General features: G+C 58.5%; 1 protein-coding gene across 2 annotated transcripts in view; it reads left to right on the top strand.

The window, feature by feature from the left end:
* The window catches only part of SCUBE1 (signal peptide, CUB domain and EGF like domain containing 1), a 141576-nt gene extending 131230 nt beyond the window's left edge, over nt 1-10346 (top strand). For both annotated transcript variants that reach the window (XM_032416309.1, XM_032416308.1), the window contains 4 exons: nt 1306-1503; nt 2980-3132; nt 3473-3552; nt 4867-10346. In XM_032416309.1, the coding sequence (XP_032272200.1) occupies nt 1306-1503; nt 2980-3132; nt 3473-3552; nt 4867-5019 (584 nt within the window). In that variant the 3' untranslated portion in view covers nt 5020-10346. The remainder of the gene's footprint in view (nt 1-1305; nt 1504-2979; nt 3133-3472; nt 3553-4866) is intronic.
* The last annotated feature ends 2591 nt before the right edge of the window (nt 10347-12937 follow it).

The raw sequence follows: 12937 nt of genomic DNA, 5'->3' as shown, positions 1-12937 counted from the left end.
GCCCGCAGGACCCCGGGGACTCCGCCCGGTCTAGCACATCCGCTCATCTGCTCAGGGTGATGCCCGCACCCCTGTGCTCGGCGGGCCCTGCTCGAGGCGCCGGGTCTGTGGAGGGGAGAGCCAGGCCGCGCCGGGGGGCCTGCGGGGCAGCGGCTGAGGGTCCGGCCGTGCTGCTCAGAAGGCACGCGTGGCTGGGCTGCCAAGTGGACGCAAACCAGCCCGGGGGACAGGAAGCAAGCGCCAGGTGTGGACGGGGGTGGAGGCGCCAGAGGAAGACCAGAGGCTTCCTCCTGTCTGTGAGCAACTCAGTTTAGCCAAAAGAAATGTGGGCAGCATAAGACGATTTGGGAAATAGATAGCCCAGGCCGTCATTTAGCAAGTCATTTGGGCATAACAGACTTTAGATATTTTTAATTCATTTTTCGGAGTCCTCTGGGACAGATTTTCTGGTATTGTACCCTTCCCCAAATCAATTTCTAGCCAGTTACCCCTTTCCTGGGCTGCTGGTCATGTCTAGGACAGCCCAAAGGGCCATGAAGGGGACTTAATCCTAGAGGTGGGAGCTGCCCACTTCCCCGGGGCGTCCCCTGGGGCTCGTGGCCTCTGGGGACAGAAGAGCAGGCACAGTGGTGGGGCTCCACAGAGACAGGGTTTTAAACGTCCTCATGAATAAAAGTGGAGAAAGCAAATAGGAGGGAAGCTTCTGGAAGGTAAGGTAAATATGAAATGTTTCCCAGAAATTTTGATGTGAAGTGTTTTATAAATGAAACGGTATAAGAAAATTCTGTATGTTTAGTATTTCTGTTCAGTTCTCTTTGCAGACCTAAGGTGTAAGGGTGAGGCTAGGAGCATTTAGCTCATAAAGATGTCGCATTTGGCCTCTTGAGGATTACGCAGCTTAGCTACAAAAGGAAAGAAAGGGAAGCAGGTCTTTTTCCTCACTGCGCTGCCTGCTTGTCCCCCAGCCTTCCTGCTCGGTGGGGAGGGCGACCACACCGGGCACCTGGCGGACACTGAGCGTGGAGTGCGTGGAGGGAAAGAGGGGGTGGGGGTTCACTGAGTGGGGGTTCACTGGGCTTTTATGTGGGCCACCTGCAGGAGCAGGGCTGGCAGGGGAGCTGACACCGGGTGGGCCTGCCCCAGGGCGCCCCCCCAGGGAGACGACCCTGTGAGAAGAGCGGCCCAGGGCCGAGCTGGCTGCGGGGGACCCTGGGTGGAGGTGGGCCGCGGGGCCGTCGAGGGCCCGCCCTCCACGTCCCCCGTGCAGCCGGCCTGAACAGGCCCGTGGGGCCCCGGTGCCCACAGACCAGCACTGCGGCGGCGAGCTCGGCGACTACACGGGCTACATCGAGTCCCCTAACTACCCCGGCGACTATCCGGCCAACGCCGAGTGCGTGTGGCACATCTCACCGCCCCCCAAGCGCAGGATCCTCATCGTGGTCCCCGAGATCTTCCTGCCCGTTGAGGATGAGTGCGGCGACGTCCTGGTCATGAGGAAGAGCGGTATGCACGGGTCGAGGCGGGGCAGCAGAGGGGCCGCCCAGGGTCACCCGTGGGGCGGGTTCGCAGCCCACCTCTGTCTGACCCAAAGGGCTCCGTGCCAGGCTGTGGCGAGTGGGGGGTGCACCCTGAGCGTGGGAGCCAGGGCCGGTCCGGTCTGGTCTCCACGCTGACCACAAGCTAGTCTCATCCCAGGGGTCCTGCCTGTCCTGCCATGCCACCGAGGGTGAGGCCCCAGGAGCGACCGCTGCTCCGCCCACCTGCTGCTACCTCTGAGGCTCGGGGGCACACACACAAGATGCCTCAGGGTCAGACAGCCCGTCCCTTCCCCTCTGGGAGTTCCAGCCTCCTGGCCCATCACCCCTGTCAAGGGGCCAAGAGCAGTGGGCCGGCCCTCAGTAGTGGGTGAGGACAAGTGTGTGCCCAGATGGCCACAGCATCGAGAAAGGTGGGGAAGCCCCTGAGCCCCCCAGGATCCAGGTTGAGTCCCTAATAGCATGTGCGCAGGCCAGGACCCCTCACGGCTGCTGTCAGGTCACCGTGCCCCCAGGGAGCACACCCCAAGTTGGAACGTCAGGGAAGAAGGAGGCAGACGCAGGCAGACACAGAACACTCCTGCCCACTTGGGTCTGGAATGTGTATGAGGAACAGAGACTAAGCAGAGGAGAGAGAGATTGAGGGAGTTTCTGTCCACTCTGTTCCCCTTGTTCTTTGTTACCATATGCGAGCGTCGCCCACTCTGTGTCGCTGATAAGCCAGGAAGTCTGAGGCCAGAAAGGGCAGGGAGCCTGCCCAGGATGCCACAGCCGGTCAGAGCCCAGCCCGGGACCATCTTCCCCGCCTCCTCTGTCACCAGCCTCCCTAGTCCCCAACATCCTCCCCTCCACTGTCTGCCCCACAGGGTTGAGCTCTAGGGGGTCAGCTTCTCCCGCCTCCAGGGCATCTCAGGAAGGCTCCCCAGGGAGCAGTGAGGAGGTGGGGCACCCTTTGGACAGCCCCACGCACCCCAGGGTCAGCACGCTCACCCTTGTTCATCTGCTCATAGGGAGAGGGGACTTCCCAAATGGGGCCCCCCACCCCAGGCCTGACTTGTGCTGGGTGTGGGCATGAGCCCTATCCTGGAGGAGCAGTTGGTGGAGAAAGACAGTGACGACCCAACAGAGGGGCAGTGACAAAGGGTTCACCAGGGCAGGGCAGGAACATGGTAGTGCGAGGACGGAGCAGTCGGGGAGGCTTCCTGGAGGAGGAGACACCGAAACCTGCTCTGCAGGATGAGTAGGAACTGGGGTTGAAGGTGGGGACTGGCATTTGGGGCAGAGGGAGCACAGGCAGAGACTAGAGCTGGACTGTTTGGGGGACTGGGCGTGGGAGCTGGGTGGCTGACCAGGTGGGGGAAGCACGCGGCCTGAGGAAGGAGGACAGGGGCCAGGTGCAGGGATGTGGGTCAGCCAGCCGCTCAGCCCCCCTGCTCTGTCCCAGCATCACCCGCGTCTATCACCACCTATGAGACCTGCCAGACCTACGAGAGGCCCATCGCCTTCACCTCCCGCTCCCGGAAGCTCTGGATCCAGTTCAAATCCAATGAGGGCAACAGCGGCAAAGGATTCCAAGTGCCCTATGTGACCTATGACGGTCAGTGTGGCTGCACTGCGTCTGGCCCTGCAGACCCAGAGGCCACGGACACGTACGGGGTGGGGGGTGGTGCAGCCGAGGGAGCCATGAGTGGTGTCTGTGGCCTTCAGCGTGACGTACTGCCCAAGCAGGGTTTTGAGGGTTGACTAGGAGTTTCTAGCTGGCCAAAACTCGAGGTCAGTTTGGGTGGAGGATACAGAGGTTTGGAGGCAGAACTGCCTCTGGCCAAGGTCTGAAGTCTGAATGTGGAGCAGGGGAAGGCAGAGGCTGCAGGTGAGGGGGAAGCAGGCAGGGTCTGGCACCTTCACCTTCCTTCCTTCCCTGCTGGTGGGTTTCACAGAGGACTACCAGCAGTTGATAGAAGATATCGTTCGCGATGGACGGCTCTACGCCTCGGAGAATCACCAGGAAATTTTAAAAGTGAGTGAGCTTCTTTATGGCAAAGGGTCCATGTGATCCCAGGACGGTGGCCTGTGATGATCCAGGGCATCTGTCCTTGCAGACCAGGAGGGCCGAGACAAGCTCCCTGGTGGCGTCTAGCCCAGGACCTGGTGACTGGTCTTTGGGCTCCTCACCAGCTGCCAGCCTCACTTCCCTCATCTGTGAAACACGGTGGGAGCTTAAAATCAGTAGAACCCGCCCCCACCTTTGGGACTGCCTGCCTCGTCATCTTGCTCGTGGCCTTAAGAAGCAGAGCCACCTTGTCATCGAGGGGCGCTGTGTCTGTCACGCGGCAGGCACCAGCCAGCTCAGGGCCCCAACCCAGGGATTTGCTCGGGCTCTGGGGGTCTGGCCCTGGCTCAGCATCTGGGAAGATAGCACTCCCAGCCTGGGAGCGGAGGTGGGCGGGGCTAGAGCAGGGTTGGGGCCCCCGGCTGTCACGGCCCAGCTGGGTGGCCCTGGGCAAGCCCTCTGAGAAACCAGGCATGGCTCGCCCAGTGTGGGTCTTCCAGCCCCGGGGCTGGCACAGTCCCCCACACAGTAGGCAGTTTGTAAGCAGAGAGGTTCCCCCCGATGCTGCTGCACCCAGGAGCAGAGCTAGGGCTTCTAGGGCCCGTCTGTGTGGTGGGAACCGGAGGGTCGTGCTGGCCTCTCCATCAGTCCATCCTGCAGACAATGCTGGCTCTGCTCCTCGCCCCAACCCTGCCGCCCTGGCCCTCTGCCCACGGCTCCACCCTGCAGCCAGGAGCATCTTTGCAGAACTAGAAATGTTTCCATCACTTAGGACAAAGACCTTGGCCCTCGAGGCCTGGCGGGGGATGGCCCGCACCTGCCTCTGAAGCTGTTCTGCTTCTCTCCCTCGCCCTCTGCCCCTCCCCCGATCATGTGGGCTCTCTCTAAAATATATAAATAAATCTTTTTTTTTTTTTTAAAGTCAAAGGGCGCCTGGGTGGCTCAGTCGGTTAAGCGACTGCCTTCTGCTCAGGTCATGATCCCAGGGTCCTGGGATCGAGTCCCGCATCGGGCTCCCTGCTCAGTGGAGAGTCTGCTTCTCCCTCTCCCTCTGCCTGCCACTCCCCCTGCTTGTGCTCTCTCTCTCTCTCTCTGTCAAATAAATAAATAAAATCTTTTTAAAAAAATCAAAAAACAATCCATGGGGAAGAGAGTCTGTGGGGTCCTCCTCCCCCTTCCTTGCAGACACCCCACAGGCCCCTCCAGGGCCCCAGACATTGAAGAGGCCCGCAGCCCCGGCCCCCCACTCGGCCTCACCACCCGCCTCACCGTGTCTTGCAGGACAAGAAACTCATCAAGGCCCTCTTTGATGTGTTGGCGCATCCCCAGAACTACTTCAAGTACACAGCCCAGGAGTCCAAGGAGATGTTCCCGCGGTCCTTCATCAAACTGCTGCGCTCCAAAGTGTCCCGATTCCTGCGGCCCTACAAATAATGCCCTGCTCGGGGATGGGGGGTGTCCCGACGGGGAGGGGAGAGTGCCTTCCCTCCACAGGAGAGGCTAGAAGGCGGCTCCGCGGGCCTCCACACTCTGCCTTGGGAAGCCACCACGGCGTCTGCCCTTCGGAAACACGGACCAGCCCGTGGGGGTGAGACCACGTCCAGGCCGAGACCCCGGCCCACCGCACTCCTCGGATGGCCCCACGGGGAAAACACTGCGGCTTTTCTCCCTCGCTCCCTCTGCCTGTTCGATTCCAGGACAGCAGCCTCTCCTGAGCGGCACCAGAGGACCCGCCCGGGGCCGGGACACCCTGTGCGCAGCCAGGTCCTGGGCAGAGAGCACATTTGGGGGGGGTGGCACGTGGCCTCACCTGACGCCTGGGGGGGCGTGGCTGCCTCTGCCCCCAGGCAAGCTCTGGGAGGCATCATCTGAGACAGGAAGCCAGGCTGCGGGAGGAGGGGTGTGGGAAGGCGTCTGGAGAGCTTTGATAAGCTAGTGTCTGCACCTGCAAGGCATCCGCACCCCACCGCACCCCTCCGGCCACGGGCCGGGACGCAGGCGCCACGTGGTGAGGCTCTAAGGATTCTGTGATGGGACAGAAAAGAGCTGCTAGCGGAGGAAACTGTAGATTTGTGCTTTCCCTTGATAGAGCATCTAATTAAGTACTATATATATATATAACTATAAATATAAATATAATATACTTCTATTTGTGGGTACTTTAGGAAAATCCTCTTTAGTAACTATAAATATGAAATGCGACCCCACCTCTTCCCTCACAGGCTGTTGCCAGCATCCCTGAGTGATTAACCGCCCCGCCAGGTGCTTGCCACCGGTTTGTGTGGGGCCGGGAGCCTGCAGGATGGGGAGAAGGCAGGCTGGTTCTGGACACACTCTGGAATACATATTTTTGGGGAACTAGGCTCCGATGCTTTGCTGGAGTGTTGCCCCCAGATAGAATATGGTAGAAGGCAGTTTCCCCTTGGGCCCTTTCCTGTGGGTACAGGGGCCCAGCAGGAAACCTTGAAAGGGGCCTGTGCTGACCCTGAGGCCGTGACCTTGGGTCTGTGCCGTGGCCTCGTGCCACAGGGAAACAAGGCCTTGCCCACGTGAGCACTGGCTGTGCCACCGCGAGAGGCCTCAGAGGGCGGGTGGCCAGCATCCGAGGCCGGGCCCCGAGAGTGCTGTCCTCTCTGCCGCGCCACGCTGCGCCCCTCGGAGAGTCTGTCTTTAAAGAAGAGAAGTCCAGAGTCTGGCCGGTTGCATGGTGTCCCCCTCAGCCAGGAAGCCTGCCCCGGGATAGAGCCAGAAAAGTCCCCGCGGCGCTGAGGCCCCGCCTGCCGGCCGACTGCCCAAGACACATGCGTAGGAAGCGGGCTGTATCTTTAGGGTTAACAAATGTTCACAATTCCAAGAAACGTGGGAGCATCTTAAAATGAAGCCCAGCCACCCGTCCCAGGTGCCCCTAGGCTGTGTCCTCCTCGTGCCCCACGGACCCGCGCTGAGCGAAGGGCACAGTTTGAGACCCGTCCATGGCACGCTGCGGATGGTGAAGCCTGGGGCCGGGCGAGTGGGGTCTGGGGGTCGATGACAAGGCAGGCCGGACAGTTTCACGATCCAGAACAGGGCTGGGAGCTCAGAAATCGTTCCCTGCCGCCGCCCACGGCAGCAACGGCGAGTCCCCAGTTTGACGAACACTCTGCCGCCAGCGCCGTTTCTGCCAACACCCAACTCAGGTCGGGAGGGGCCTGGTGGGCAGGTCAGTGTGAGCCCTGAGCCCTGTCTGGGCCCACACCACCCTCCCCTGCTCACGGGCCGGGAAGGCCAGCCTCGGTCTCCAGCAAGACGCCTGTCTTCCCTCCCAAGCCACTGCGCATCCCCAGAAATTAGACGAGTGTCCTCTAGAACGGCCCCGAACAGCCACCACCCAGGGGAGGGGACAGGGAGGGGCTTTTTAATAATGTTCTCAAAACAGGACCAGAAGGGCTCTAACCTTTCTTGAATGCTTCCTGCTGCCCCTCTGGGTGGTTTCGGGCAGTCGCCACCCACAAACCGCCCTAATCCACTGGCCTTTCCAGTGGGAGCCCACCCATGTTCCGTGGCTCTCCCCACCACTGTGGTCAGACGGGCCCGGTGTTCCCCCAACAGAGCAGGACAGATGTGGGGCCCCTTGCCCCCACAAGTACCAGGAAGCCACCCCAATTTGCCAGCTGCCGGCACATCGTCATCAGCACCCCCCCACCATCAGGGGCACTCAGTCCAGGAGTGGGGTTTGTCCTTCGTCTCGATGTCAGCCCTGAGCCCCACCCTGGGGAACTTGAGGGTCCCACTGTTAAAGCCAGCGCTGTCCCCGGTCGTCGGAGCCTGGTGGCCATGGGAGAGCTTCCTGGGCAACAAAGCACGTTTGTCCATGTTCCCGTGTTGTGGAAGCTGGTGGCAGGGCTCGAGATGTGGAGGGACTGAGCCAGAAGGAGCACACCCCCCTCGTGGATGGGACATTGGCCTTGAGCAGCCCCAGCCCAGCCACCGTCGCCCCTCGCCTGGCACGGACCCTCGGCTGCTGGCCAGTCAATAAACTCCAAGGAAGAGAGCTAAGGAAGAGGCTTCTGGAAGCAAAAGCTTGCCCAGTCAGCCGGGACTGAAAGGGGCCAAGGCCTGGAAGTCCTGAGGAGCTTGGCTCTGCTCCTCGCGGGGTGGCCGGGGACGCTCTCCGAGGATGGCAGTGGAAGACCGAGGGGCGCCCCCCCGCACCAGGTGCCCGATGACGGCGGTCAGGGGGGACCCAGGAGTGGCGGACCTGGAAGAAGCCCTCTGCCCCGCACCCCCTGGCATCTCCCAGCTCTCTGCTTCCATGGAAACATGCGGAGGAAAAGAAGAGACTCTGCCTCAGGTCCAGTGGCCAGCTGGGGCCTCAGCGAGGGAGTGCTGGGGTCAACTCATCTGCCTCCGAATGAGGCTCTTTTCCCAGCTACGCTCTTCCCTGAGCCAGGGCCTTGCAGCCGCGGTGTTGCGCTGACCTCTCCCCCCGCCGCGGGCTCTCCACTGTCTCAACTCGCCCCAGCAGGTGGCCTGGGCCAGTGGTGGTGACCTCGCTCTGCCCAGCTCTAGCTCCCCGGGGGCAGTCTTTGCCAGTCCCTCCTCACCTCTGTGGCGACAGAGTCAAGGGGCCGTGGGGCCCAAGGTGGCGGCCTCAGACAGCTTTCCCTCCTGCCGTCCGTTGGTTTGGGACACGCAGATGAAGGAGAACCGTAACCTGGGCCAGAAAGTCACCAGAGACAAATGGCCCCAAGAGGCCGCTTCTGAGAGCCCAAAGACAGAACTTCTTTCCTTCAACCTCTTAAAACCACGTTTCCTACCAGAACATTCATTCCCCCGGGGACACGGCCAAGATCAGCCGTTTTCCACGACAATAGGCCCCAGCCTGCTGGAGCTAGAGTGAGGGTCTGAATGACATTTGGGGGGTTGGATAATTATGCAAAGGTCTCCACCCACCACCCTCAGCAGGAAAATAAGATACTGAGCTAAGTTAGGTCATTTAGCAAACATTTGCTGAGCGCTTACTGTGTGCCAGGCTCCTAGGAAGGAGGAGAGACCACAGCCATGGGGCTGGCAGAATCCCCGGCAAAGTCCCTCTTGGTCCCAGAGATAAAGGAGATTGAGGCTGGCCTGGGTGTGGACAGAGCCCAGTGCTCCTCCGGAGAAGGCACTCAGTCCTTCCAGCGCCTCCCAGCGCCCCGGGTGGGGATGGAGGGCGTCGACAGAGGGCAGAGCCGAGCAGGGGTCGCCAGAGGCGTCCCGAAGTCCATCTCCCAAAGGAGGAACTGCCGCCCGCCTGGCCTCACCATGTGGCCGCCCTCCCCCCAACCCCCGGCAGAGAGCGACGCGGAGAAGAACGCAGCCACTATGCCCAGGACAGCAACCTCCACCCCGCGCAAGACGCCCCTGTCTTCGCCACGGATCCACATGGTGGCCGCTCAGCCCTTCTGACCGGGGTGACAGCGCCGACCTCGTTCAGGCCAGTGGCAGAAGGACCGGCGTTTGAGAGACACTACCCGTCCACACGGAGAGTCCAAGCAGCCAGCTCCTTTCCTCCCGTGGCTGCCTCTGGAGGCGCTAGTTCTGAGCACCTGCTGTATGCCAGACAGAGGTGTGGCGCGGAGCTGGAGTCGGCGTGTCCAGCTGGCTTCTCGGAGAGGGCAGCGGGGGGGGCAGGCCAGCCCCAGGCCCAGACGCCGGAAGCGTGGCCACGCGTTCCCTCCCAGCACCCTGCACAGATGGCCCCCGAAGAGCAGGACCCTCTGTTTCTCTGAGGCCCCTCGAGTCTCAAGAGGAAGCAGTGAAAGGCCTGAGTCCCCCAGTCGCCAGGCTCTGGGGGGCAATCCTCAGGGCCCTGCGAGGCGGCTGGGGCCTGATGCTCCTCAGACGCGGAGGGCGAGACTCTAGGAGGCCCAGTGACATGCCCCCGGCGAATAGCTAATAGTTGGTGGAACGGAGACTCAAACCCAAGTCCATCGAAACCCAAGGTAGGAGATGTCTGTCTGTGGGATGTTGACGACTGAATTGTGCGGATTGGGAATGCGCTGGGGAGCTCCGGGGCAGGGATGTGGCAGGTAGGGAGGACGGAGGTGGAGGAGTGTGGGCGTAGTGACCTCCCCTCCCTCTGGAACAAGCGCTAAACTCAGAGGAAGGCCGGCTTCTGCCTTCTCCCCTGCGTGGACAGGATGGAAGTGTCCGTTCAGACTCGGGCCCGCAGGCCAAGCACGGCCCTGCGCACCCCCGGAGAGATGCCGTGCGCCCCCCGTCGGCCCCTCTCGCAGCCTCCGGCACGCAAACATGAGACATCGCGGGTGTCCCTCGGCAGACCGTGGACTGAAAAGTAGGGGCACAAAGAGAGCTCACTGGTGCCCAGGACTTTGTCTTCCAGTTCAGAGGCCATGTAGATCCCAAGGAAGGTCTTAGTCCACTGAGATCAGAACCTTGAACAGCCTGAGCAGACCCAGTCCGTACCGCTCTTGAAATGGGATATCTGAACATCACTGGGGGGCCTGGTGGGGGAGGGGGCCAGGGGAGGCAGGGAGGGGAGCAGAGCGCTGGGCCCTTGTTCCCCCAGCCTCCGCTTTGGGTTCTGTGAAGGCGCTCTACCGTCCAGGCACTCTGGCAACCCTTCTGTCCACAAGGGTGACAGATATCGGCGCAATCACGTTTTTATTTTGGTTGCCTCGAATATTCAAGGTTTTGTCTTCTCCCTCCTGTTCATACATATGCATGTAATTAAATGTTTGTGGAAATTACTTTAATAATAAACAGGAAACGAACCTAAATGTTGCTCCTTTCTCGCATTCATCAGAGGTCATGATCTGGGGAGGAAAGGGGGAAGAAAGAACTAGAATCAGAAAAAAAAATCTTTTCAAACATTCCTTGGCTATAATTGAGGGCTCCAAGTAAAGGAGCTACGGTAAGCTTCTGGAAGGCAAAGCAGTAGGTTTGAGATCTGCATGATCCGCATGTGAAGAGTGCCCAAAGGTAGGGGACGGACGTGTTCCTGGATGAGCTACAGGGAGGTAGAACGTCTGAGCCTGCAAGTCCACCCCTCCTCATGCCTGGCCACGGGAACCGAGAGATGCTCCTCTCCGCTGTGGCTTTCACCTTGAAGTCACGGTCACCGTGAGCCCGGGGGGATCTGGGACTCCTCAAAACTGGATGCACAGTCAGTGCAAGCACATGCCAATTCTCTGGGAATACGACCCATGGCTTTCATCAGATTCTCAAAGAAACCTAGAACACCAAAAATGCTGATAATCATTCCTCTCCTCAACAATGCTGAGAAGCCTCTGGCCTCATGCACTCAACAGGAGAAAAAACAATTTCATAAATGATACTAATATTCCAAGTGAGTGACAGTAAACGGCAGAGTTGTTTGGCTTGTTTGTTTGACTTTTTGGTTTAACCCAATGATTTAAAAGTCTAAGGAAATTTCTGGAATATACCCAAAAGAACAGAAAGCCGGGTCTCGAAAATATATTTGTATACCCATGTTCATAGCAGCATCACTCACAATAGTCAAAAGATGGAAGCAACCCAAGTGTCCATCAGTGGATGAGTGGATAAACACCATGGTCCCTCCACACCACGAATAGGATTCGGCCTTAAAAAGGAAAGAAGCTCGGACACCAGCTACAATGTGGATAAACCTGGAGGACATGGTGCTGAGTGCGAGATGTCAGGTCAAAACAGCTGTACTGTGTGATTCCACTTACGCGAGGTCCCTATGATGTTGTTTTTGAGTGTAGGCGAGGTTCAGTGGGGTCCGGAGGCGATGGCCAAGAAAGAATTATTTTTTTTCTTTTTCTTTTTTTAAAGATTTTGTTTATTTATTTGACAGAGAGAGACACAGCGAGAGAGGGAACACAAGCAGGGGGAGTGGGAGAGGGAGAAGCAGGCTTCCCGTGGAACAGGGAGCCCGATGCGGGACTCGATCCCAGGACCCTGGGATCATGACCTGAGCCGAAGGCAGACGCTTAACGACTGAGCCACCCAGGCGCCCCTTTTTTTTTCTTTTTAAAGATTGTATTTATTTATTTGAGAGAGAGAGGGAGAGTGAGCATGAGAGAGAGAGAGAACCGGTGGGAGCAGAGGGAGAGGGAGAAGCAGGCTTTCCGCGGAGCAGGGAGCCCGATGCAGGACTTGATCTCAGGACCGTGGGATCATGACCGGAGCCAAAGGCAGACGCTTAACGGACTGAGATATCCAGGCGCCCAAGAAAGAATTCTTGAGACTTCTTTGGTGCAAAATGGTGGTTTTATTAAAGCACGGGGACAGGTTCTGTGGGCAGAAAGATCTGCTGCCCTCCACCCCCACCACCCCAGGGATTAGTGAGGAGCAAGTGATGATAGACTTTGGGGTTGGGGCAAGTAAAGACAAGGTAAGTTTCAAAAGGATTTTCATATGCTAAAGAAGACTCACAGGATACCAGAGGCCTTGCTTATTATCAAACCAAGGTTGTTTTTCCGTCTAGCAAGGTATTAACATTAAAACAGTAGGGAGTTTCCTGGAGGAAGGTTATAATCTGCCTCCTCAAGGATTTGTCAATGGGCTACAGATTATAAGGACATTTAATTTTATCTACATTTCCTTCTGCCTTTGTTTCCCAGATCACCTAGAAGAGACAGAAAGTAGAGTGGTGGGCATCTGGGGCTGGGGGAGAGGGGGAGAGGAAGAGGAGGAGGGGAAAGTGGAAGTTTAGTGGGGACAGTTTCAATCTAGGAAAGATGAAAAAGTTCTGGGGATGGATGGATGGTGGTGAAGGTTGTAAACAATGTGAATGTGAATGCCACTGAACTGCATACTTTTTTAATGATTAAAATAGCAAATGTTGTCTTATGTGTATTTTGCTACAATATTTAAAAGTCTGAGAAGCAAACAATGACATCCGCTGAGCACACAACACACTGGACATTTCTACTGTATTTCCCCCCAAAGCTCTCATGAAAACAGGCTCAGGGGCACCTGGGTGGCTCAGTTGGTGAAGTGTCTGCCTTAGGCTCAGGTCATGATCCCAGGGTCCTGGGATAGAGCCCCACATTGGGCTCACTGCTCTGCGGGGAGTCTGCTTCTCCCTCTGCCTGCCGCTCCCCCTGCTTGTGCTCTCTCTCTCTCTCTCTGTCTGAGGCCTCTTTTGGGCTGGAAAATGAGCTGAGAAGCAGTGCAGTCCAGCTCATAGATAGCAGAAAAAGTGGGGTGCAGTGGACTTACTCCCCAGGTCGCCAAGTCCAAGATGGATTCCAAGCTCCTCGGAGAGCAGAAGGCCCCCATTCCAGCTCCTTCCGGCCTGCTGGGTGGGCTGTGGCACTCCAGAGGAGGGTGGCCAATTAACATTTGAAAAGATGTTCAACCCCATGAATAAAACCAGAAA

This window comes from Phoca vitulina, unplaced genomic scaffold, assembly GCF_004348235.1.
Source record: "Phoca vitulina isolate PV1807 unplaced genomic scaffold, GSC_HSeal_1.0 scaffold19, whole genome shotgun sequence".
Taxonomy (NCBI): domain Eukaryota; kingdom Metazoa; phylum Chordata; class Mammalia; order Carnivora; family Phocidae; genus Phoca; species Phoca vitulina.
This window is presented reverse-complemented; position numbering and strand designations above follow the sequence as displayed.